The 24207-nt window shown below is 57.6% G+C and overlaps 1 protein-coding gene across 3 annotated transcripts in view; it reads left to right on the forward strand.

Moving 5' to 3' along the window:
• The window catches only part of FARP1 (FERM, ARH/RhoGEF and pleckstrin domain protein 1), a 243823-nt gene that overhangs the window by 53018 nt on the left and 166598 nt on the right, over positions 1-24207 (forward strand). For all 3 annotated transcript variants that reach the window (XM_055123652.1, XM_055123651.1, XM_055123650.1), the window contains one exon: positions 10827-11018. In XM_055123652.1, coding sequence (XP_054979627.1) covers positions 10848-11018 — 171 coding nt within the window. In that variant the 5' untranslated portion in view covers positions 10827-10847. Of the gene's footprint in view, positions 1-10826; positions 11019-24207 lie in introns of those variants that run through there.

Raw genomic sequence — 24207 nt, forward strand, 5'->3', positions numbered from 1 at the left:
CTTTACCCACAGGGTGCTGGGGGTCAGGCTCGGGCCCTGTGCATGCAGGGCAGGTGAACCCCCCTGTCCCCTAACAGTGAGAAGGAAAAAGCGGGGGGCAGAGCACTGTGCTGGGGAGTCAGTGTAGGCGCACCACGCGGCAGACGTCGGTGGGGTCAGCTTCTGTTAGACTCAGGCGTTGGGGCAGGAAGAGAGATGATTTTTATTTATTTTTCTTTGCTGGTTTTGGGGGGCTGCAACGGGGAGGGCTCAGGGCTGACTCCTGACTCTGCACTCGGGAGGTCACTCCTGCTGGGCAGGGGGGCAGCGCGGGGGCGGGCGGGATGCCGGGAACCCAGCTCGGGTCCTTTGCTTCTCCAAAGGACACATTTGGGACCCTCTGGAGGAGAAGGGACAGAGTCTCCGGAGCTCTGGGTCCTCCCCAGAGGGAGTTGCCGGGGGACGGGGGGCTCCAGAGAGCGTCTTGGGTTCAGAAACCTCCTCCTGAAACGGAGCACAGTGGAGCGAGGGGCTTCCTCCCCGCCCGCGCGGGCCCCTTTGCTTCCAGCTGCTCTTCCTGGCAGGGGCAGCCGACGTGGAGGTGGTCAGTGCCCTGAGCCACTTGTCCACACCATCAAACACGCTGGCCCCCCTTCTGCCGTTGGAAGTGTCGGGCTGACAGCAGAGAGCCCCCCTGCCCCAGGCACTTGTCTCTTAGGAGATTTATTTATTTAAAAAAACATTTTTTTCCCGAATTTTAATGAATCACCGTGAGATACAGTTACAGACTTACAAGCTTGCATGATTACCTCTCGGTCATGCAATGTTCGGGTACCCGTCCCGCCACCCATGCCCGTCCTCCATCACCAGTGCTCCCAGAATCCCTCCTCCCCCCCTCTCCCCCACACCCCATACCCCGCTGCCTCTGTGTCGAGCACATTCCCTCTTACTCTCTCTCTCCTTCTGGGCATTATGGCTTGCAGTACAGGTACTAAGCGGCCGTCGTGTTTGGTCCATGGTCTACTTTGAGCATCCCCCACCCCCACCCAAGCCCTCCAACCATCACTCACTCAGCGCCCCTGCTCCACCCCAGCTGCCTTCTCCCCCGGCCCGTGAGATCGGCTTCCAAGCCGTGGAGCCATCAGCTAAGTGAAATGGGTCAGAAAGAGAGGGACAGGCCTAGAGTGACGGCACGCATCTGTGGGACACAAAGTAACACAATAGGAGACTCACTAACACCTGAGCACAGGAGAGACCAGGGCCAGGAGGGTTGCACGCCAGCGCCTCAAAGAAGCCCATGTCGCCGCACAGCTCGCTGGGCCTGAGCCTTCTCGGAACCTCCTCTCCTCTGGCCTGGGACAAGCCAGACTTGGCTGCCAGCGCTCTTGGCCCTCGGCCTCTCCGGGGTGTCTCCTCCTAGGCCCCTCCCCGCCCCGGCGGGCTCCCTGGAGATGGAGTACAAGGGAGCTTTGTCCTGGAGGCGGGGCTGGCCCCTCTCGCACACACACCCTTTAACCTTTGCTCTCGGGGTGCCAGGCTAAGTCCATGTTTGATTCCCCAAAGAGGCTCTTTCCCTTTCAGTGGGGGTTCCCCCCCACCCTGCAAGTACTTTGGAGCCTGGAAAGCTCGGCCTCGAGGCTGCTCCTGTGACTTTCTGTGGCTTGTTCATTCCCGTCTTTTATTTCTCTTTCTTCTCTCTGCTTCTCTTTTTCCTCCTTGTCCATTGCTTGTTTGGGGAGGGCCACACCCAACAGTGCTCAGGGCTCACTCCTGCCTGTGCACTCAGGGATTGTTCCTGGCGGGGGTTGGGGACCCTCTGGGGGGGGTGCCAGGAGTCAGACCCCGAGTCAGCCTCGTGGTTGCTCATTCCTGCCCAGAGTTCTGTGTGTTCTTGACACGTCTGCTGTAGGATAACATAGCCTCAGGTAGTTTAGGTTTATTGGGTTACTCCCGTCACAGTGCTCCCATTCCTCTGTGTTTATTTGTAGCTTCTTTCTTAGTGTTCTGCTGACTTGTAAATAATGTTTTTCTCTTCTCCTTGAGTCCTTTGCAAAGTTTATTCAGAGCCATGTCCTTTTTGTATGGACACAGGAAGACTTAGCAAATGTTATGCTTTTGTAACCTGGGAGTCATTTGACTCTACATGATATTTTCCTCCTGGGCATCTGTTCTCTTGACCTAAGCCTCAGCTGCCCTTACTTCCTAGCACCCCCAAAGCACGGTCCCGACATGGGACGAGAAGGACCCAGGGAAAGCAGTGAGTTGTGTGCTACCCTGGCATCGAGATGGGCCTGGCCAAAGTGCCTAATGCTTAACTATAAGTTAAGAGCTTGGTCATGGACAAATGCTGTCATGATCCAAACAGTGATACTAGATTTGGACCCTGCTAGGGTTAGGAATGATTAATCTGGCCTGAGTGCTGTGGTCTGAGCCTGTGGCAAGATGTTGCCAGGAGAGCTGCCTTGCAAGCCTCAATGTATCTCTTGCTATGTCCATACAAAAATAACTAGTATTAAGATGTTAATAAGTTCCTGGACTAAGGAAAAGAAAAAAACCTTAAGAGTGAGGAAAGGCTTTGGAATGCCCTGCCCTCAGGAAGGGCTTTCTTATGTTGATTTTGCTACCTGACTGGGTGTAGCCTAGAAGGCAAGGTGAGAGAGAGAAGGAGGAGGAGAGAGAGAAGCCAGGGAGAGGCGGAGTAGATCCAGAGAGAGGCCAGAGCTGGGAGTGCGGGAGATGAGAAAGATGGAAGATTGAATAAATGGTAACTAATATTCAACTAGCTTGATCCTCGTTTTTCCTTTGCCTTTCCTTGACCACCGGCTGTCCTGATCCAGTCCACATACTGTGGTTCCAGAGCACCGAACGCGGGTGGTGAGACACAGCCGCCCGGAGAGCCCGCGAGTGCACTTGCCCCTCGGCGTTCCCTAGTTTTTTACAGTCTGCCTTCTTGGGTGATTTATTGAGCTACAATGCATGTATCATGATTCTTTGCTTGGTTTTGGAAGGTTGCTCTGGTCACAGTGCTCAGAGGGTACTCCCTACAGTGCTCAGGGAGAATCATGCCATGCCAGGGATCAAACCCGGGGCTCCCCCATGCCAAGGACATGCTCCAGCCCTCCAGGTCCTGACGCGGACTTCCCTGCTCGTGGTGCTCCAGCAAAGATTTTCCGCAAATTCACTGTTGTGTGACCCTTGCCACATAATCGAGTTTCAGAACATTTTTGTTACGCATGAAAAAAAACCATCCCGGTGCCTCGGGCCCTTTGCTGTCCTGGTGTCCCCCCACCCCACCCCACCCCCAGCCCCAGGCCCCCACTTTTGCGTTCCCCGGTTTGCCCTTTCTGGATCGTTCTATAAACAGATCGTGTCGATGGCATTCTTCTGCTTCTGGCTTCTTTCGCTTCGGGAGATGTTTTTGAGGTTCTCGGGTGCCGGGCCTGGCCCGGCGCTTCGTGTTTCGGGGCTGGTGAGTCATTCCCGGTGGGCCGGCAACACCACGGTTTGTTTTTCCAGTCCCCGCGGCCCGAGCCTCTGCAGTTTCTGCTTCTTGGCAGGTGTCTGCTCTGACCCTCCAGCTCCATCCATCGAAGTCATCAGTCTCTTGGTCTCTGGGACGCCAGGGAGGGTGTTGGGGGGCTCCCCGGGGGACCCCGCTGGTCCGGCATAGGTTGACCGTCTGACTAGGGCACGGGGAGAAACTCAACCGGCTTAGGCACAGGCTTGCAGGCAGGGGGCCCGGGCTCTGCCCCCGGCAACAACGCTCCTCTGAACACTGCCCGGAGCGACCCCAGGGCAAGAGCTGGGAATAGCCCCGGGAAGATGCTGGATGTGACCCCCGAGCCCCTTCCCCACAAAACAAAAGATAATACGCTGGGTAAAAGTGCATTTGCCTTGCACATGACGGGCATGAATTCGATCCCTGACACCCACTTAGGGTCTGTGAGTACTGCCAGGAGTGATCTCTGAGTGCAAAGCCAGGAGTAAACCCTGAGTACTGATGGGTATGGTCCCCAAAACAGACAAAAAGAAGAAAATTGTGATGATATTTAAGGGCTGGGGAGAGAGTATAGCGGATAGAGCACTTGCCTTGAGTGCAGCTGATCTGGGTTCGAATCCCGACATCCCATCAGGTCCCCAGAGCCAGGAATAAGCCCTGAGCATCACCAGGTATAGCCCCTGACTTCCTCCCCCCTGCCCTGGGTGGTAATATTTTCAGGAAACTGCCAAAATGTCTGAAGGGTCTGTTCTTTTCATGGTTTCCACTAGCCATCAGTAGGAAAGTGGGTCTAGGTGGTTCCCCTTCTCGCTAGCTCGTTACCACGGATGATGCGTGTGGATGAGAATCTTGCTGTGGACTGTCAACCTGCATGTCCAGATGGCCAGGAGATGCAGGGCCTCAGTCCTTTGCTGCTCAGCCTGAGGGCGTTGGTCTCTGGAGCTCTCCAGGTCCTGCTGGGCATGCCTGAGGGCATGCACTGAGACTAGCCTGGGGGCATGCACTGGAACTAGCCTGGGGGCGTGCACTGAGTCTAGCCTGAGGGAATGCACTGAGACTAGCCTGGGGCATGCATTGAGACTAGCCTGGGGGCATGCACTGGAACTAGCCTGGGGGCGTGCACTGAGTCTAGCCTGAGGGAATGCACTGGAACTAGCCTGGTTCCAGTTCCATGTCCGCAATGAATGGCCCTACCTCCCCTGCCCTGCTGGCCCCCTGCTCCCAGAGACACACTCTGATTTTAGTGTGTCTCCCTCTTAAACTTTGACTCACAGCCAAAAACAGTAACAACAAGTCTCACAATGGAGATGTTACTGGTGCCCGCTCAAACAAATCGATGAACAACAGGGCGACAGTGCTACAGTTCATGATGATTTATTACATTCAATGTCCCAACACCAACCCCACCACCATTGCACCTTCCCACCACCGTTATTTCCAATGTCCCCAACCACTACCCAAGCCTGCCCCAATAGCAGGCCCAAAATAATTTATATTGCTTTTTATGAATAATTTGTTAAAAATGATCAAAAAGGGTTTCCTTAGAAGAAAGTGTGTGGAGATTCGTGTATCTTACCCTGGAGCCATTAAGCCCTTGTATGCACTGTAGCACTGTCGTCCCATTGTTCATCAATTTGCTCGAGCATGCACCAATAACGTGTCCACTGTGAGACTTGTTGTTACTGTTTTTGACATACCAAATACGCCATGGGGAGCTTGCCAGGCTCTGCTGTGCGGACAGGATACTCTCGGTAGCTTGCCGGGCTTTCTGAGAGGGGCAGAGGAATCAAACCCGGGCCGGTTGTGTGCAAGGCAAATGCCCTACCCACTGTGCTATCACTCTATTCCAAGCCCTTGTACAAGAAAATAATTTAAAACATTGGCTTTATATTTGAATCAGCTTTCAGCTGGGTTTAAACTTTTCTTCTTTTTTTTTTAGTTTCTTTGAGGACATAAAAAATGTAATATAACTTCTACTTTGAAACGCATGAGTTATTTTTATGTGTTTCTTAGTTTTTTGTTTGAAAATTTGAAACACATGAAGTTTTTGGATATGTTTCTTGATTTTTTTTTTTTGTTTGGGAGCCACACCTGGCAGTGCTCAGGATTCACTCCGGGCTTGTCAGAGGAAACCGTGTGTGGTGCTGGGGATCGAACCCACGTTGGTCATGTGCAAGGTTACCCCCTCCCCACTGTCCTGTCAGTCCAGCCCTCTTTTTATGTTTAAATATTCTTTAATTTTACGCTTGGCTCTGTGGCGCAATGGATAGCACATTGGACTTCTAGACTAAATATTCTTTAATTTTATAAGGTAGTTCACAGTATTTGATTACATTTAATACTTAAACACCCATCCCTCCACCATCACACCTTCCCACCACCACATTTCAGATGTTTCCATCCCGAACCCCAATCCCTGCCCAAAGCAGAACTGAAATAACATATTTTGTTTTGTTTGTTATGAAAAAACACTGAAAATGCTCCAATAAAGTATCCTTAGAGGAAAGAGTGTGAAGATTGTTGTATTTCCCCCAAGGACCATTAAGCCCTTCTATAAGAGATCACTAATATGTTGTTAAAGGTTGAGACTTGTGTGCTTTTTATATATGTACTTGTAAAAAAATAAAAATAAACAAATGAACTAAAATGTATGTTTTCTCTCTAAGATTGGTTGCCTCCTACTTTGAACACTATCAAATTTGGTGCCATGATCTTGGAGTGTGGGTAGGGTGTGTGGTTTGAAGTATCACGCGGCCACATTTGCAGCCACGTGGTCGAGGAATAGATTCACTCGTGGGTGGGTGACGTTCTGCCCGAGCGTGTGGAGAGCGGCCGGGAGCGTGGTGGCGGGTCTGGCCCTCTTTGTTTTTTGTTTTGTTTTGTTTTGTTTGTTTTTATTGAGTCATCATGTGGAAAGTTACAAAGTTTTCAGGTTTAAGTCTCAGTTATACAATGCTCCAACACCCATCCCTTCAGCAGTGCTCATATTCCACCACCAAGAATCCCAGTATAGCTCCACCCCGCCCCCCCACACCCCTAGCCCCCCCAAACCCCTAGCCCCCCCCACCACCCCTAGCCCCCCCTTGTCTGGCCCTCTTTGAGGAGAGTATTGGCGTTGCCTCTTTGACTCTTTCAGTGTGGCTGTAACATTTTGATCCCTCACATCCATTTTTGGAACTCTGCTCCTGGGTGCCCCGCGGTTTCTTTGAGAGTTTTGAAGATCAGCAATGGTGTTGGGAATGCCCTGGGTTCGATGTTTTGCGTTGTCGTTGTCATCGGGTGGGGGGAGTTGGGGCCCCACCCGACCATGCTCAGGGGATCTCAGGCTCAGGTCACCCCTCCGGGTGCTCAGGGGACCAGATACTGTGCCTGCGAGGGAACCAGCACCGCCGTGAGCAAGGTGAGCCCCTAAGCCCCTGTACTCTCTCTCCAGCCCACTGGGGGCGTTTTTATTATTTATTTATCTCACCAACACGGCCTCGCCACCTCGGGAAGCCTCGCCTCCTAAGAGCTAAGAGTAGCAGCTTGGGAAGTCTGTTGCATTATGGATTTAGTGGTGACACAAGTGTTCACCCTATAATCGTGGCATCTGAAGACACACACACACACACACACACACACACACACACGTGCGTGCGCCCACCCCCTCAGCCTCCCGCTTGCTACATTTCCTCCTTCCCTTTTCCCGCGGCGGCCCTGGACGCCATGCCTCCCCTTCTGTTTTTATTTACGTGGCAGCTCACTCCCCGTTTAGCTCGTTTCTGACAGTGTGTTTGACAAGAGTCGAGTCTGCGGCATCTGACAAGCCGGGTGGGTGTCCTTCATCTGTCGTTCGGTTTTCGCTTGTTTTGCAGTGACTCTGTAAAGACGCTTTGCTGGTGGTGGTGGTAGCTGGATTCTGTGCAGCCTCGGAGGGGCCCGAAGCAGTCCTTGTGTTACAGTGAAAGGAACTGTGTCCGAGTGTGCGTGTGTATGAGGTAGTCATAAGAATTCTTATGTGTCAGGGAGTGTGTGTGTGTGTGTGTGTGCACTGTAGTAATAGAAATTTTTGTGCAGAGGGTATGTACGTGTGTGTGCTGGGGTCGTTGGAGTTCTTGTGTGGAACATGTGTGTTTATATGTGTGCATATGTCTGCTGTGTGCTGGCGTCCTCAGAGTTCTTGTGGAGGAAGGTGTGTGTGCTTGTGTGTACATGTGTGTGCATATGTGTGATGGAGTCATCGTACTTTTTGTGTAGGAAAATGTGTGCATGTGTGTGCACATGTGTATGGGAGTCATCATAGTTCTCGTGTAAGAGGGTGTGTGTGCATGTGTGTGCACATATGTGCTGGAGTTGTAGTTCTTGTGTAGGAGGGTGTGTGTGCATGTGTGCATGTGTGTGTACATATGTGCTGGAGTTGTAGTTCTTGTGTAGGAGGGTGTGTGTGCATGTGTGCATGTGTGTGTACATATGTGCTGGAGTTGTAGTTCTTGTGTAGGAGGGTGTATGTGCATGTGTGAAGTCGCCAGCCTTGTGTGGCTGGTGTGTGTGCGTGTGTGTACGTGTCTGTACCCCTCTTGTGCCTGTCACTGGTCTGGTCCCTGTGAGTCTCCTCTTGGCTGTGTGTGGCCCCGAGTGTCCTCTTTCCCCGGCGCTGGTCCTTGCTGCTCCCCGAGCACTGTCCAGAGGGCCGGGAGTGCTGGGCTGGCCGTGCTGGGGGCGGAGCCTGCACGCCCCCTCGCATTGTCTTCTCGCCTTGGCCGTGTTTCCTCCTGGGTCTTGGCTGGTTCGTCTCCGCCCAGGCCTCAGGGCGGGGTGCGTGTGTGGGGCTCACGAGCCTGTCTGGCTTGGGGAGGGGCCCCAAAGCGGGGGCTCGAGTTTCTCTCCCATGTGTGGTGTTTGGGCCGCACCGGCTCTGTGCGGGGGTCGCCGTCGGTGGGGGCCCAGTCGGTGCTGGTGTGCGCCTGGGCCCCCTGCGTGCAGGGCCGGAGCGAGAGTGCAGGGGCAGAGGGGCGTGCCTGGCACTCGGCTGGCCCATGTTCCAGCCTCGCCAGGAGTGCTCCCTGAGCACTGAGCCAGGAGGAAGCCCCGAGCACCAGTGACAGGCACTAGCTCTGGCCCGTTCCCGCAAAATACACCAACCAAACTACACCAGTGAAACGTGAGGTTCTTTCTCCTTGGGCTCTTGCTCAGTGCTCTCTCCGAATCCCCTCTCGGGGGCAGTGAAGGTCGCTCTCGGCATCACCGTGCGGTCTCCGGGGCCGCACAGGGACCCGGCCCGGCCTTGCATCCTCTCACTTTGCTGCTCGAGGGCTGGGGTCTCCCTCCCGACAGCGGGAACCGAACCCCACGCAGAGCCACCCCCGGGCCCTGCGGCCCTGAAGGGGAAAGGCGGCCCGTGGGAGCGCTGGCCCTGGCCCCTGCGTAGGACGTGGGGGAGGACGGGCGGTCACTGTGCTGTGGGGTGGCCTCTCGCGGGGAGCCCTGCAGGGGTGCAGGGAAGAGGGACTCGGGAGCACTCGGCGGACACTGTGAGCAGGACAGGACGGGGCTGCTCTTCCCGGACATCCCCGTCCAGGACGTGTTAGCCCTGGGGTGGCATCCGTTCCTCGATGGCCTGTATTCCCCGCCCCCCTTGCCCCCCCCCCCCCCCAGCCATCCGCACGCAGCTCCAGGCCAGGCTGCAGGCTGGAATCCTTTGGAGTCCGCCCCACTTCCCTCTGGGCAGCTGCCTGCAAGCGTGAGAAGAGAAGGGTGACAGTCAGTGTCCCCACGTGGAAGGCAGAGGCCTCATGTTAGGGAGGAAGGGAGGGAGGAAGGGAGAGAGGGAGGGAGGGAGGGAGGGATTCTGTTGGGGTCGGGGAGAAGGGCGCAGAGGGCATGAGATCATATTAGGAAGGGAGGGAGGAAGGAAGGAAGGAAGGAAGGAAGGAAGGAAGGAAGGAAGGAAGGAAGGAAGGAAGGAAGGAAGGAAGGAAGGAAGGAAGGAAGGGAGGAAGGGAGGGAGGGCGGGCGGGCCATCTTCTTGCTGGGGTGCCCCGTGTCTCTGCTCTGTGCCGCCACTCTGGGTGCTTTCTCCTGGGCCACTCCTGGTCTGGGTGGATTTGCATCCCTAGAAGACCCTGTCTCCACAGACGGTTCCCTTCGGAGGGACTGGGGGGGCCGGACTCAGCACAGGAGTGGGGAGGAGATGCCCTTTGGCCCTCCGCAGCCACTGCACTCTGCCATGTCCCTCACAGTCCGCTGTGCTCCGCCGTGTCCCTTACAGTCCGAGGTGCTCTGCCGTGGCCCCTTAAGTCCGCTGTGCTCTCCTGTGTCCGCGTGGTCTGCTGTGGTCTGCCATGATTCACTGTGTCTGCTGTGGTCTGCCGTGATTCACTGTGTCTGCTCTGGTCCGTTGTGGTCTTTCGTGATCCACTGTGCTCCACTGTGGCCCCCTAAGTCCACCATGCTCTGCTGTAGTCCGTGTGGTCTGTCGTGGCCTGCCGTGCTCTGCTGTGGTCCACTCTGCTCTGCCATGGTCTACCCTCCTTCATGCTCATGGGGGCCTGGTGCAGACCCTGCCCACCCCCAAGGCCAAGGTTGTGGTGCCTCCTCAGTCAGGCCCACACCTTCCCCATTGCTTGGGGCAAGGGGCGCCGAGGGGCACGGTGGGAGGAGCTGGTTGCAGGGAAGAAACAGCCCAGCAGACCAGCTAAGCCCAGACGGCCTTGGCGTGAAGGAGTGGGTATGTCATCTCTGCAAGAGAGTCAAGTCGGGGTCAGCTCTGTGTGCGTGCATGCGTGTGTGTGCGTATGTGCGTGTGTGCATGTGTGTGTGTGTGTGTGTGTGTGTGTGTGAAAGAGAGAGCGAGCGTGATAGCTGCTTATCCCGCTAACCCCCGTGTCACTGTGTAAGTTCCTGTGGCTGTAAAAGGTGCTTCACGGGTGCACGCGATTTTGCTCCCACTAGCCTCTGCCAGTATCCGGCCCAGTAATGAGTATGTGGGGTGCAACCGAGTTCAGAATCGAGCTCAGGGTCTGACCGTAAAACGAAAAGCACAAAAATCTGTGAAACCGCGCTGGTGAAATGCGGCCGGCCCTGGGCGTACCTGCAGCCGGTGTGGGCAGTCTCCAGGAGTGAGTGGGACTGACCCCCGGGGGGTGGGGGGAGTTAGTGGGACTGACCCCCGGGGGGTGGGGGGAGTTAGTGGGACTGACCTCAGGGGGGCCAGGAGTGAGTGGAACTGGCCCCGGTGGTGGGGGGGGGGGGCGCCGGGAGTGAGCGGGACTGACGGGAGGGGGGGGTAGCAGTGAGCAGGACTGACCCCGGGCGCGTGTCCTTCTGGAGTGGGCTCCAATTCTCACGCCGCCTTCTCTCGCCCCTGCAGAGAGTCCGGTCGGCGTTCGTCATGGGGGAAATAGAGCAGAAGCCGACCCCGGGGGCACGCCTGGGCGCCCCGGAGAACTCGGGCATCAGCACTTTGGAACCCGGGCAGAAGCCGCCCGCCGCGCCTTCCGGGAAGCTGATGTCCATCAAGATCCAGATGCTGGACGACACCCAGGAGGCCTTCGAAGTGCCGGTGAGCGGGGCGTGGACTCTGTCCAGCGGCGCCGGGGCGGGGAGCAGCGGCCGTGTCCTCAGCGCCCACTCCCAGGCCCCTCCCAGGCTCCTCGCAGCCGTTCTGACTCAGAGCCGTCGGCATTTCAGCTTCGTGCGTGAATGGCGCTCGTGGATGCGCCCGGGTTCGAGCCTCCTCACGCAGGCGTCCGCGTGACTGTGAGGGAATGGGTTTTTGTGCGCGGGGGCTTGTAGCCACAGGCTCCTGCTTACCCCGGGTGGGTCCTGGGCCGCGGGGGTTGCGTGCGCCGGGGCGTGGAGGCGAAGGCCGCAGCACAGTGGGAAGGCAGGAGTGGGCTCAGCTTTCTGGAACTTTCTAGTGTTTTTTCTAGAAACACTAGCTCCTCCCTTGGGGCTCATTGTCCCCCGTTTAGGGCCCTGGATTAGGGTTTTCCACCCCCCCCCCCACCCCCCGCCCCGCCTGGGACCCTAAAGGCCAGGGCGAAATGTCCTTTCGCTTGCGGAGGAGGAGAACAGCCCCTGCTGGCCAGACCTTGGGAACGGAACCTGCTTTTCAGGTGGGGCCCATCTGCCTCTCGCTCCCATTGGCCGAGGGGGCAGAAGTTTAATCGGCGCCATTAGCGGCTGTAACCCATCATTTAATGGTTTAGAGGGCGATATGATTCACTAAATTATATTCATTTCAAAGCGTATTGTTGAGAGGGTGTGAATTCCTCCCCAGTGGCTGGGAAAGATAAAGCTCCGTCAGGTTGCGAGTAACCTTTGACTCTCGGGTTTGTTGGGGCGGGGGAGGGGGAGGGGGGGTTCTTATCTCCTCCCCTGTCAGGAGGAACAAAGTCAGCACCAGGCTGGCCCGGAATTGTAAAACTAGACCTGGTGCACCTGTCAGCAGCGCCAGACCTCCGGGCCCTGCCCTCCTTCCTTTCCCTCCTTCTCCCCCGCCCACCCCCCCACCCCACCCCCTTGCATTTTCCCCCGTGGTGGCCAAACTGGTCTGGCAAGATATTACTTTCACCTCTTTGCAGTCTGAGCCTCCAGCTCTGCTTGGGCCAGGGCCCGGGCAGGGGGACTGTCCAGTGCCGAGCGCCAAGGGCTGGAAGCTCATTCCTCGGTGGCCGGGCGCTAGGTGGGTGTTCTCCGCCTGGACAGACAGAAGCAATCAAAGCCAGTGTGTTTGCTCCCTTGGGAACGTATCTGCCGTGGCCGTTGCTGATGTTGCTGCTGTCCACGTGTCACCCTTCTGTCTTGCGTCCCAGCTGGCATTCCCCGGTGCGAGCACCATTTTGCCCGGGTGCGGCTGGCGGCGTCTGTCCCCCTCCGGCCGTCCTCTTTCTCTCTCTCTCTCCCAGCTGAGTCGGGTTCCAGCTCTGCTCTGGCGTGGATCCTGCTGGACAAGGTGGTTCATCTCTGTCTGGTTTTCCCCCTTGCGTCAGAAACCCTCCCCGTGCTCTTCAGAGCCTTTAAACGAGTCGGTGCAAATAAGAGTCGCTGGCTCCGGAGACCCACGGCTGAGTCCCGTGGCCCAGAGCAGGCGCTGGACCTGGGTGTGAGTCTGTGGAATGGGTCTGTCTCTACCAAACGGGGAACACGGACCGTGACTTCCTGCCCCTGTGCTCTGTCCCCCGAAACAGAGTCGGGGTCACGCCTGCTCTCTCTTTCCTCGCCCGGTAGAACGTCTGGGGCACGGAGGGTTTCCGTGTCGGCCCTGAGAAAGGCAAGAGAGCGGCCGGTGGGAAGGCCGAGGCCCCACTGCCGGGGGTGACCTGCGACCTCAGCGCTGCGCGGAAGACCCCTCGATCCCCACCCCTCCCAAACAGCAGCGGCTTAGCTGGGAGCCCGGCCTTCCCAAAGGCCTGTCTCTGCCCGGGCTTCCAGGCCACTGGTGCCCGCACCCTCTTGGCCCCGGCACTTGCAGAAACTCTGGGTACTTCTTCTGTAGGGGGGTCGGTCGGGTCCGGGTATTTAGAGAAGATTCGACAGGTGCTTCGTCTTGTCCGGAGGCCGCTGGGCCCCTGCTGCCGCTCTCCAGGATCTGAAGGGTTAAGAGCTCTTTGCTCCCCCTGGGCCCCCTGCCAGGCCTGCAGGGGAGGGGAGTTGGTGGCCCTCGCAGGCCCCTGAGAAGGGGCTCGTGACCCTGCAGGGTAAACAGCACCGCCAGCTTCCTAGGCGGAGCAGATGGCTCTGAGTGTTTTCATTAGCGGGTCACTTGAGGTCTCAGGAGAGGAAATGAGCAGGGGGAGGGCGGGAGGGGTCTGGGGCTGCAGGGGTGCGACTCTCCAGAAGCCTGGGGTGGGGGGGGGGCTCCTGCTTGGTAAGGGGAGGGCCCCAGATTCTGTTGAAGGGCAGTGCCGGGAGCTGAGCCCCCAGGAAAGTTGGGGGGCTTCTATATTTTGAGGGGGTGGGGTGGGGGGCTAGGGCTGCACCTCCCACACCTCCAGGGATCCCTCCGGGCGGGGTCCCCCATGCAGTGCCGGGGACTGAGCCGGTTCTCCAGCCCCCTGGCCCGTCACACGTCACGCCCCTCCACGCTCCAGCGCTGCGTTGGGGTCTCCTGCTGGGCCATCCCGGGCCCTTCACGGGCCCAGCTTCCGCCCGGCCAGGCTGACGTCGGGGTCTCTCTCCTGCCTGGATGGCCGCAAGCCGGGGCCTGGAGGGGCTCAGCCCCCCCGGAATCCCCCGAGGGGCTCCTCCTAGGAGGGTCTGGGCTGTCGCTGTCTGGCCCCTCCCAAAGGGGCCTTTTTATTTGATATTTGATATTATTTTTCTCTTATTTTGGTTCGTTTGGGCCGTCCCCAGAGATGCTCAGGACTGATCCGGGATGGTGCTCGGGGAGACCCAGGTGGCTGCGTGCTCGGTGAGCACTGTGGCTCCCTCCTCGCCGAGTCTCTCTCCGGCCCATTTAAACTCACTTGGTAATAATGGGCAAGTTGCTGGGTCTCAGCCTGCTGCTGTTCTGGATCTTTCCCCATTCTAGACAGTGCCCCCCACCACGCTTTCCATGGGGCCCTGTGTGTGTGTGTGTGTGTGTGTGTGTGTGTGAGAGAGAGAGAGAGAGAGAGAGAGAGAGAGAGAGAGAGAGAGAGTGTCTGTCTGTCTGTCTCTGTTTCTGTCTGTCTCTCACTCTCTCTTCTTGCCCTGTAGCCCCGGCCACTCGCCCCGGCCCCTCCTTTCTGCGCCTGCTGGCGTGCGTGAGTTTCTCTGAGCGTTTGACCTTTTTTCCCAGGTCTTGGTTTTCTTTCTCCCCCGTTTTCCAGGGCGTTTGGTCTCCGTGAATGGAATGCTGGGCTAGCCTGGCGTATGTTTGTCACGTTCCTGGGTGACTGACGGCTCTGAGAACCGGGACGGCTGAGATCCTTACGGAGGACGGTGGGCCAGGCCCGAGAGAGGCCGGAGGCGGGAGGCCAGCCCTCTGGGTCACACTGGGCTCCTGATCTCCTGTGCGTGGGAGCCCGGCCTTGGCGCCCAAGGAGCCCTCCTGCCTCCTGCTGCCCCACCACGGCCTGAGACGGGGGCGGCGGCAGCTTTGCGGCTGTTCCTGCACGTGGGCTCGGAAATCAGACATAGCAGAAGTGTGTGTGTGTGTGTGTGTGTGTGTGTGTGTGTGTATCTGTGTTTATGTCTGTATGTCCGTGTGTGTATCTGTGTATTTCTGTATGTCTGTGTGTGTGTCCATATGTGTATGTCTGTCTGTGTATTTGTGTTTATGTCTGTATGTCTGTGTGTGTCTGTGTATTTCTGTATGTCTGTGTGTGTGTCCGTATGTGTATGTCTGTCTGTGTGTATCTGTGTGTGTCCATGCCTGTATGTGTATTTCTGTGTATATCTGCATTTGCCTATATCTTTGTGTGTGTTCATCCGTGTGTGTATATCTGTGTGTGTCTGTATGTCAGTGTGTATTCGTATGTGTCAGCATTCATGTGTGCGCGCGTGTGTGTGTATGTGTGTATCTGTATGTGCATGTGTGCAAATATGGGTGTATCCATGTGTGTGTGCATGTGTGTATATCTGTGTGTATCCGTGTGTGCGCGTGTGAGTGTATCTGTGTGTGTGCACATGTGTGAGTGTATCCATGTGTGTGTGCGCACGTGTGTGAGTGTATCCATGTGTGTGTGCACATGTGAGTGTATCCGTGTGTGCGCCTGTATGCACGTGCGTGTGTGCCAAACCAGGCGTGCTCAGGCTTACTCCTGGCTCTGCACTCAGGAGCCACGCCTGCTCAGACTCTGGGGGCCGAATCGGGTGCCGGGGTCTGTCCAGATGAAGCCCAGGTCTGCCGCAGACCGGGCAAGTGTCCTGCTCTCTGTCCACTCCGCGGAAGCTGTGTGTGGCTGCTTTTTTCTCCGAAGCCCTGTGTTACATGGGTGCTAGCTCATAGGGTTCGTCTCTTTGGGGTACCGTTTATTTTCCTCATTTTAAATTCTGCATTCCCCTTTTGCCTTTTCCCCTATTTTAGCTGTCTCAAGGAAGGTATCCCCCAAAAAGAATAAAGAAAGAATAAAGAAAATGGGTGGGGGGGAGTCGTGGCCAGAGAGATAGTCCAGTGTGTACACCATTTGCCTTGCCTGAGGCAGACCCAGGTTCAATCCCCGGCATCCCTCCCGTAGGGTCCCTGAGCCCCGGCAGGTGTGTTTCCCGAGTGCAGAGCCCAGACTCACCCCCGGGCATCGCTAGGTGTGGCCCCTCCAAAAAAACAAAATATCAAAACCCAAAATATAAGGAAGAAGAAGCAGCTTTGTCTTAAGTCTCGAAACACCTTTTCTTTGTTGGCGCTGAGAGGTGGAGAACTTTCTAGCACCCTGGTGGCCGCGATTCTCCCTCTTGCCCGGGAAGGACCAGTGCAGTTGATTGGTTTCTGGTGAAACTCGTGTCTCTGGGCCGCTTTTCCCTCCTTCGCATGAAGTGCACAGATGAGGCCAGCCTTCCGGGGCCTAACTGCAGTTTAATTGGCTATTTAAAGCTCGAGGGCGGGTGGGCCTGCCCAGGGCTGTCTGCGCTGGCTTGGGAGCAGCTGCGGCTTCAGGCGGGCCGAGGGGAGGGAGTGTGGCGAGTCGCACCACCTCGCGGCCCCCTCACAGGGGCTGGTTTTGGCCCCCCCCCAAGCAAAACATCAGCAATTTATGTCCCCGGTGCTCTGCTCGGCCCCTTTTGTGTTTCATTTAACTCCCGTGATAAATGGGCCTGCCTGGGCCCGGTCTCCTGGGGCTCAATTTAAACTCGCTCAAAAGATTTTAAAAAGTGTTTCCCCCCTCCCCCCCCAAAAAAAACCACGCAGGCTACATTCCGTTAGCTGCCCTTTCGGGGCCCTTGATGCCTGAGTGTTGCGTTTAAACAAACACTGGCCTGAAAATGTTCGTCTGGGGCCTTCCTGCAGACTGTGCGAGAGGGCAGAGCTGCTTCTAGCCCCCTGGCCCGCGTGCAGGAGCGCTCCAGCAGCTGTTTGCTATTTTCTCCTGGGGAGGGGGGGTTGGCTCGGGGTGGGGGGGGGGAAATAGCTCTCAGAAGTTCATAAATGCAGAGAATGAGCTGTCACTGCAAATGTCGCTATCTGGTGGGGAGATGATGGACCCATCCAATGAGAAAAACTTTCGGAGTTGGGGAAGTGGCTTTCTCCTCCCTCCCATCCTCTTTAGTGGAGCTAATGCATTTTTCTTAATTTCACAGAGCAGAGGGGGCGGCCATAGGGAGAGCCCAGGAGTGCAGGTTCTCGAAGGGGTCCTGGCTGGCAGCCTGAAAGATTTTTATGGAACCCCAAGTGCGTAAGATAGGTCTGCAAGTCAAACATTCACTGATCACAAAGGGATTTTGCTGTCATTGTTGTTCTTTCTGGGTTTTGGGTCTCACCCAGCGATGCTCAGGGGTTACTCCTGGCTCTGCAGTCAGGAATCACTCCTGGCGGTTCTTGGAGGACCGTATGGGATGCCGGGGACTGAACCTGGGTTGACCACATCCAAGGCAAATGCTCTACCCGCTGTACTGTCGTGTACACTACCCTGCTGTGCATAAATCAGAACTTTCAGAGCAAATGTTTTGCAACTCCCACATAGGGGGGTGTGACCGCCCCCTCGATGAGTTTAAGAGTCTTCCTGGGGTCCAGGTGAAGCTCAGAGAAACACCCTTTCATCAGAACCCCTTGTGGGGGCTGGAGGTATCCTTTAGGGGTTATGGCACATGCCTTGCACATGGCTGACTTGAGTTCCATCCTCGGCACCCCATATGGCCCCCAGAGCCCCACCGAGAGTGATCCCTGAGCACAGAGCCAGCGGTGAGCCCTGAGCACCACGGGGTGTGGCTCTAACATCTAAATAAACAAAAGAACCCAATGCAGAAGCTCCGAATCCTTGACACGCGTCTGTTGGCTCACCTGCCTGTTGGCTCCCTTTGAACCTTAAGTTTCTTCCTCTTACTTTTTTTTTTTGGGGGGGGTCACACCTGACGATGCACAGGGGTTACTCCTAGCTTTGCACTCAGGAATTACTCCTGGCGGTGCTCGGGGGACTATAATGGGATGCTGGGATTTGAACCCGGGTTGGCCGCGTGCAAGGCAAACGCCCTACCCCTCTTCTTCTTACTTTTTAAAATCATTTTCATTTGTTTTCTGAGTGCATGCTTTGCCGTGGGGCCCTGAGTCTGAGTCTCGGCACTGCAGGGTCCCCTGAGCCTCAGAGCACCCCCAGCTGAGACCACCACCTCCCTCCGCGGGAAGGGGAGGGAAGAGAGCATTTGAGGATCCCTGCATGTCGAGGTTTTTTTTTCTCTCTCTCTCTCTCTTTGCCACTGAGCCATTCCCAGGCTGGGCTCAGAGACTGAAGACCAAGTCCTGTGGTCCCGGCAGCTCGGTGATGCCCTGGAGAGTGACCAGTCCTGGCTTCCCAGGGCGGCCGCCTCTTGGAGCTCCAGTTCTGTCACCTTTGAAGTGTCCACGGCTTGCACGGCAGCCTGGAGACGGCTCAGATGTCAGGGCCCAAGGATCCCGGTTCCATCCCTGGTCCCTGTGACTTGGGTTCTGCTGGGCGGGATCCCCAGAAGTCCCCAGCACCATCACATCTGCGGACCCTCTTGAGGCCTGCTTGGGGGTGGGGGGATGGGCACTCCAGGGAGAGGCACCCCCAGCTGTTCCTGAGCAACCTGGGGGTGGAGAAGAACCACATGGGGGTGCAGGGGGCTGATGCAAGGGAGAGAGGAGGGCAGGGGAGGAGGGAGAGGAGGGAAGAGTGGGGAAGGGGAAGGGAAAGGAGGGAGGGGCTGAGAGGACGGGGGGGGGGGGGAGGAGGGAAGAGTGGAGTGGGGAAGGGGAAGGGAAAGGAGGGAGGGGCTGAGAGGATGGGGGAGGAGGGAAGAGTGGGGAAGGGGAAGGGAAAGGAGGGAGGGGCTGAGAGGATGGGGGAGGAGGGAAGAGTGGGGAAGGGGAAGGGAAAGGAGGGAGGGGCTGAGAGGACGGGGGAGGGGAGGGCTGAGGGGAGGGGTGCAGGAGCAGGGGGGTGGGGAGCAGACTGGAGGCAGACACCCTTGGGGTCACAGCCTGGGGGCTGCAGGCCCCGGAAACTGTTTTTAATTAATTAATTGATTTTTGTCTTGGATTGGGGGCCATGCCCGCCCGGCTGTGCTCCTTAGGGCTGTGATCCAGGACTCCTGGCGGGCGGGGCAGACTTGGGGCACTCGGGGTGCTGGAGTGGGAGCTGGCGCAGTGTCGTGAGGGCAGCGCCCCCCCCACCTTCCGGACTGTCGCTCTGCTCCCCCCTCCAGGCTTTCTCTGGGGGTCTTCCGAGTCTCTGGCCGGCCCAGGCTGTGGGATGCAGTGCTGGGGGGGCGCTGGGGCTGGCCCCTCCCTGGACGCTGGCGGGGCTGGCCGTGCGTGCCCGCCTCTGAATCCCCCCCTGCCTCCTCACCCAGTGCTCCCCCTTCCTCTGCCCCCCGAGAGTCCCAGGGTGCTTTCCACCCCTCCACACCCAGTGGCTCCTCCAAGCGCCGTCTCCCCGTCAGAGCCTGCCTCGAGGCCTGCGGGTATCATTTAAATTTAGTTCTCCAGGGAGGCCAACTCAGTGGGGCTGGTAGCATGGCAGGGAGGCCATTTGCCTTGCACGCGGCCGACCCGGGTTCGATTCCCAGCATCCCATAGGGTCCCCCGAGCACCCTGCCAGGAGTCATTCCTGAGTGCAGAGCCAGGAGTGATCCCTGAGCATCACCGGGAATGGCCCGACATGAGAAAAAAAAAAACAATTTAGCTTTCTGGGGAGGACCCCCGACGATGTTCACAGGCCTGGGGTGGCGGGGGGTGGGGTGGGGAGGTAAAGTCACCAAGAACCAAGAGCAGCCGAGAGCCCTGAGCCCACGTGACCTCACAGTCTGGCAGTCTGGGTGTGGGGCCTCGAAGCCCCGTGTTAGCAGAGCATGAGAACGGAGGAGGACCCGGCACCCACCCGGCACCCACTCAGCACCCACCTGGCACCCACCAGTGCCCCTCCCCCTCCTTCACAGCCTCAGCCTCTGTTGGTGCATCCACGGACCGCAACACCTGTCCGGGCCGTCGGGGCGAGTGGCCCCTCCCCAGCCCCCACTCCCACGTGCTGCCCCCCCCATCTGCATTCCAGTGGAATCCCCGTGTTGGCCCACAGAACTTTCTGGAACTTTCCTTTCCAGCCCGAAGGCCTGTCTCTCTCTGCAGGTGGCCTTGCCCGGCCGTGCCCATCTCCCGGGAAGCTCTGGAATGCATTGCGCCTTCGGGACCCTGCCAAGCCCCCTTGCGGCACCCGGCCAGCTCCCCTGTGGGGCCTTGGGCGGGGGTTGGGGGAAGGGGGAGCGGGGGGCTGCTGGCCTGGTTTCACCCTCCACTAATCCTGCCCTGTGTCTGGCGGCAGAAATGTGTCCCTGGCCGTGGGGACGGGCTTCCACTGTTTGGCGGCCCACAGGGTGCTGGAAGGAAACAAGGGCCCTTTCTCTGCGCCTGTCCCCACACGAACCCTCAGCGTGGCGGTTGCACGTTCCTGGGAGGTGGAGGTGACACCGGCGTGTCTCGGGGCCGTGGCTCAGGGTTCGAGTCTGGGTCTCCGTGTGGGCGGGGCTGCTTCCCTCGGAGGCCGTAACGGTGACAGCTCTGTGTGTGGGGGGTAGGCCACTGGCGGTCTTCATTGTCTTTATCCCCGTGGGGACCCCCTTGCTGCTCCCCAGCCCTGAATCGGATGGTGTGGAAGAACGTTCTCGGTCCCGGGGGTAGAGAGGCGAGTGGCTCCGGGGGAAGTGCTGGCTGGCGCCCACGGGGACAGAGACCGGGAGCGGGGAGAGATGAACACGCATCTCCCCCGAGCCCCCGAGCCCCACGGGCCGGAGACCAGCCCATAAGAGAGCATCGCAGTGTGAGGGGGCTCCACCAGGGAGCGTGGCGTCGCTGTGCCACCTGGCAGTGCCACAGGGGGTAGCAGGTGGTGCCCTGGGACCGCCAGGACTTGAATTCAGGACTCTCGGCTCCATGCACCGCCTGGCGCCTGGGTCTCCTCCAGGAAACAGATGGATGGGTCTCCTCCCGTGCACTCTGCACCCCAGAGGACCTCGTCTGGTGCCGCGCCCACGTCGAGAGTGTGAAGTTGTCGTGGTTGGTTTAAGGGATCACGACCAGATGGGAAAAGGGAGAGTGTGTTGGCGGCACTGTGAGTGCGGTGGGGCTGATCAGCAGTCGTTTCTCTCTCTGTTTTGTTGGGGGGGTTACACCCAGAGATGCTCAGGGGTGACTCCTGGCTCTGCACTCAGGAACCACTCCTGGCGGTGCTCGGGGGACCATAGAAGATGCCGGGGATTGAACCTGGGTCGGTGGTGTGTGAGGCAAACGCCCTCCCCGCTGTGCTATCGCTCCAGCCCCCTCTCTGCACCTCTCTGTGGACCCCCAGAGGCGCGTGACTCTGACACGGAGCAGCAGCTGTGTGTTTGTAAGGGAGGGGCTGTTGTGCCTCGGGTCACCGCTGCCCTGTTTATCAGATGGGCAGCAGAGGCGAGCCTGGACTGGCTTCGGAGTGGCCGGATGTGCTGTGCGCATGCTCGGGAAATGGAGTCCGTCTTCTGGCCGGGAAATGCTGCTCGGGGCTCTCGCAGGAACGAACCTTCTGGGTCTCCAGCCAGTCCCCAGCCAGCCCTGCACCGGGAAACATCTAGGATTGTCCCGTCTAAGTAACGGAGGCGGGGTGGGGGGGGCTTTCGGGGGACCGGGAGATGAGAGTGGTCGTTGAATGAGGATGCACTTTTCATTTTGAAAGGCGAGAAAGTTCTAGAGATCTCGATGTGAACACGTCATGTGACTGGGCTCTGAGAAGCAGTCGAAGCGCACCCTTTCCAGGGCTGTGGCTTGTATGTCTTTGGGTTCGGGCGCCACATCTGTCATCTGTGGCAGTTACTCCCAGTTTGGTGCTCGAGGGCTGTTCCCGGTGGCGCTCCGGGGACCTTCGTTGTAGGGTTGGGGACCAAACAGAACACCACGCTCAAAGCAACACACCGCAGCCCTCTAAACCGTCTCTCGACTCAGCATGAACTTCTGGGCCTCAGTGGGGAAAAAATGGGAAAGTCTCTAGAATTGCCCCGGCTGAATCACCCCAGCTCATGTGTCCGTTCTGCAGGGGAGAAGCAGAGACCTTCCTTCCCAGCCTGGACACCCCGGCCAGTCCTGCTGTGAGCTGGGCAGGGGGCAGGGGGGCTGGAAATAGATTCTGCAGGAAGACTTGGAGGGGAGGAGGATAAAACTCTCTCCATGAAGTATAACCCATGCTCACGCGTGTCGAGAGGGCCGTGAGGATGTCTTGCAAACATCCCCGCTGACCTTGGTTTTACCCGCTTCCTCCACACCCCTGGGTGTTCGTCACTCGGCTTTCCCATTAGTTGGCATTTATGGTTCATACCTGCATGAGAAATGGCTAATTCCTGGGAAGTCGGGACCGGGGTTCCTGGCCCCCCCCACCCCGTCCCCAGTGCTGCTGTCTCCGGCACCTAGCACGTGGAAGCTCTGTTGGTTTTCTGTTTTCTTGGACCCCACTGGTGGACTGGAGCAAGTCACCGTGTGCCAGGGTCCTTCTCCTCCTCTTGGGCGAGGTCATTGGGTTCTCGGCTGCTTTGGAAACAGCGAGCTCCGAGGTGACAATGAAGGGGACGAAACTGCGGTGGTCTGTCTGTATGTTCCCGCGCTGCCTAATGTGAACGGACCCTTTGGAGAACCTGATTCTCTTGACCTTCGTGGTGGACTGGTTTAATAGCTGCGTAAAACCTGCCTCCAAGTCAGCCCTGCGCGGTCCCTCCCTGCCGTGCTTGGCACCCGGGTGTGTGATTCAACAGTGATCCGGAGTCACGTCGGACGCTGCGCTGCCAAGACATACCATTTGGCCCTTACTCTAATTAATTCCCCGCACACTGAACTGTTCTCCTCTCTGGCCTTCGCCCACACTCCCCCCTCCCGGGCATGGAGCCACTGACAGTGGGGAAGAAACGAGCTCAGAACAGTCTTAATCCTGCTCACGTGGTGCCGGGGAGCCAGGAGCTGCAAGTTCCTAAAAGAAATGTCAGTTTTGCCTCCCAGAAATGTGATATTTGTGGGAAATTTTCCCTCTGTGAAACCCTTTCTATGTGCTTTCCCCCGCACCCCCCCTTCTTCACAACTTCAGGTTTCAGAGTGACAGTGTAAAATACTATGGACTCTGGGGGCCGGAGCCATAGCACAGCGGGGAGGGCGTTAGCCTTGCATGCGGCCGACCCGGGTTTGATCCCCGGCATCCCATATGGTCCCCCAAGCACTGCCAGGAGTAATTCCTGAGTGCAAAGCCAGGAGTAACCCCCGAGCATCGCTGGGTGTGACCCAAAGAGCAAAAAAAAAAAAATACTATGGACTCTGGCAGCGACTGGATCCGTGGCATAAACTCAGAGGTGTCTTTGTAGGACTTACAGGTCCTATCACAGTAAAACTCCCCGGCGGGGCAGGACAGATAACACCGGAAGTGAGGCACTTTGAGATGGGATGCTTTGCACGCGGCCGTCACCCTGGTTCAAATCCCCAGCACCACATAGGATCCCCTGAGAGCTACCGGGAGTCAGTCCTGAGCGCAGAGCTAGGACTCACCCCCAACTACACTGAGTGTCGCCCAGCCACCAAAACTGGACAAAAAAGGGAGGGAGGGGCACTGGAGCAATCGCACAGCAGGTAGGACGTTTGCCTCGCATGCAGCCAACCCAGGTTCGATTCCCAGCATCCCATAGGGTCCCCCGAGCACCGCCAGGAGTAATTCCTGAGTGCAGAGCCAGGAGTAACCCCCAAAAAGAAAAGAAAAAAAAAGCAGAAATTAGTCCTGGTGGAGAACCTCTTTATTGATTTGATCAACATCTCACAGGATTGTTCGGCCTTGTGATCTGGTCGGGAAGAGGGTGAGGGAGGCTGCATTCTAAGCTGCGTGCATCTTTAGAATTCTGCCACCCTCGAAGCTACACTGGGATGGTGTACTCAGCAGGGCACGGGGCCCATGAGCTCTGCCTTTGCTTACCTCGGATAAGTGGTTCCCCTGTCTGGGGGTGATTGGTGTGTGTGTTTGAGGGTGGGGTATGACGGTTTGGACATTACTGGGAAAAACCATGCCACCATCCATGAAGCTGGCATGATAGTTCACTGATTGCTCGTTAACGTAACAACTGTGTGCTTAGAGGTTCTTGACTCAGTGAAAGGCTGGGCACGTTTGGTCTTTTTTTTTTTTTTGCTTTTTGGGTCATACCTGGAGATGCACAGGGGTTACTCCTGGCTCTGCACTCAGGAATTACCCCTTGCAGTACTCAGGGAACCATATGGGATGCTGGGAATCAAACCCTGGTCGGCCGTGCTCAAGGCAAACGCCCTCCCCGCTGTGCTATTTCTCCAGCCCCGACGTTTGGTCTTTTTGAGGTGGTTGTTCGGCCTCTACCTGGTGGTGCTGGCGGATGAGATTGGGGGTCCGTGAGGACATGGGGCTGGAACCCAGGACCTCACGCTGACAAGGCAGCAGCTCTGCTCCAGGAGCCATGTCCCTGGGGCCCCGACATTTCGCATCCAGGAACTGCAAGCCTCCAGCCCTGGGAGTTCCTGGATGCTTCCCCGTGGGCCATCTGCTGAATGGATCACAGAACGTTAGGGAAGTCCATAAAATGGAAAGGAGAGATGCCCACGCTTCAGCCAGCCCGGGGGAGATGGCTATGGCCTG

Source organism: Sorex araneus, chromosome 1 (genome assembly GCF_027595985.1).
Source record: "Sorex araneus isolate mSorAra2 chromosome 1, mSorAra2.pri, whole genome shotgun sequence".
NCBI lineage: Eukaryota > Metazoa > Chordata > Mammalia > Eulipotyphla > Soricidae > Sorex > Sorex araneus.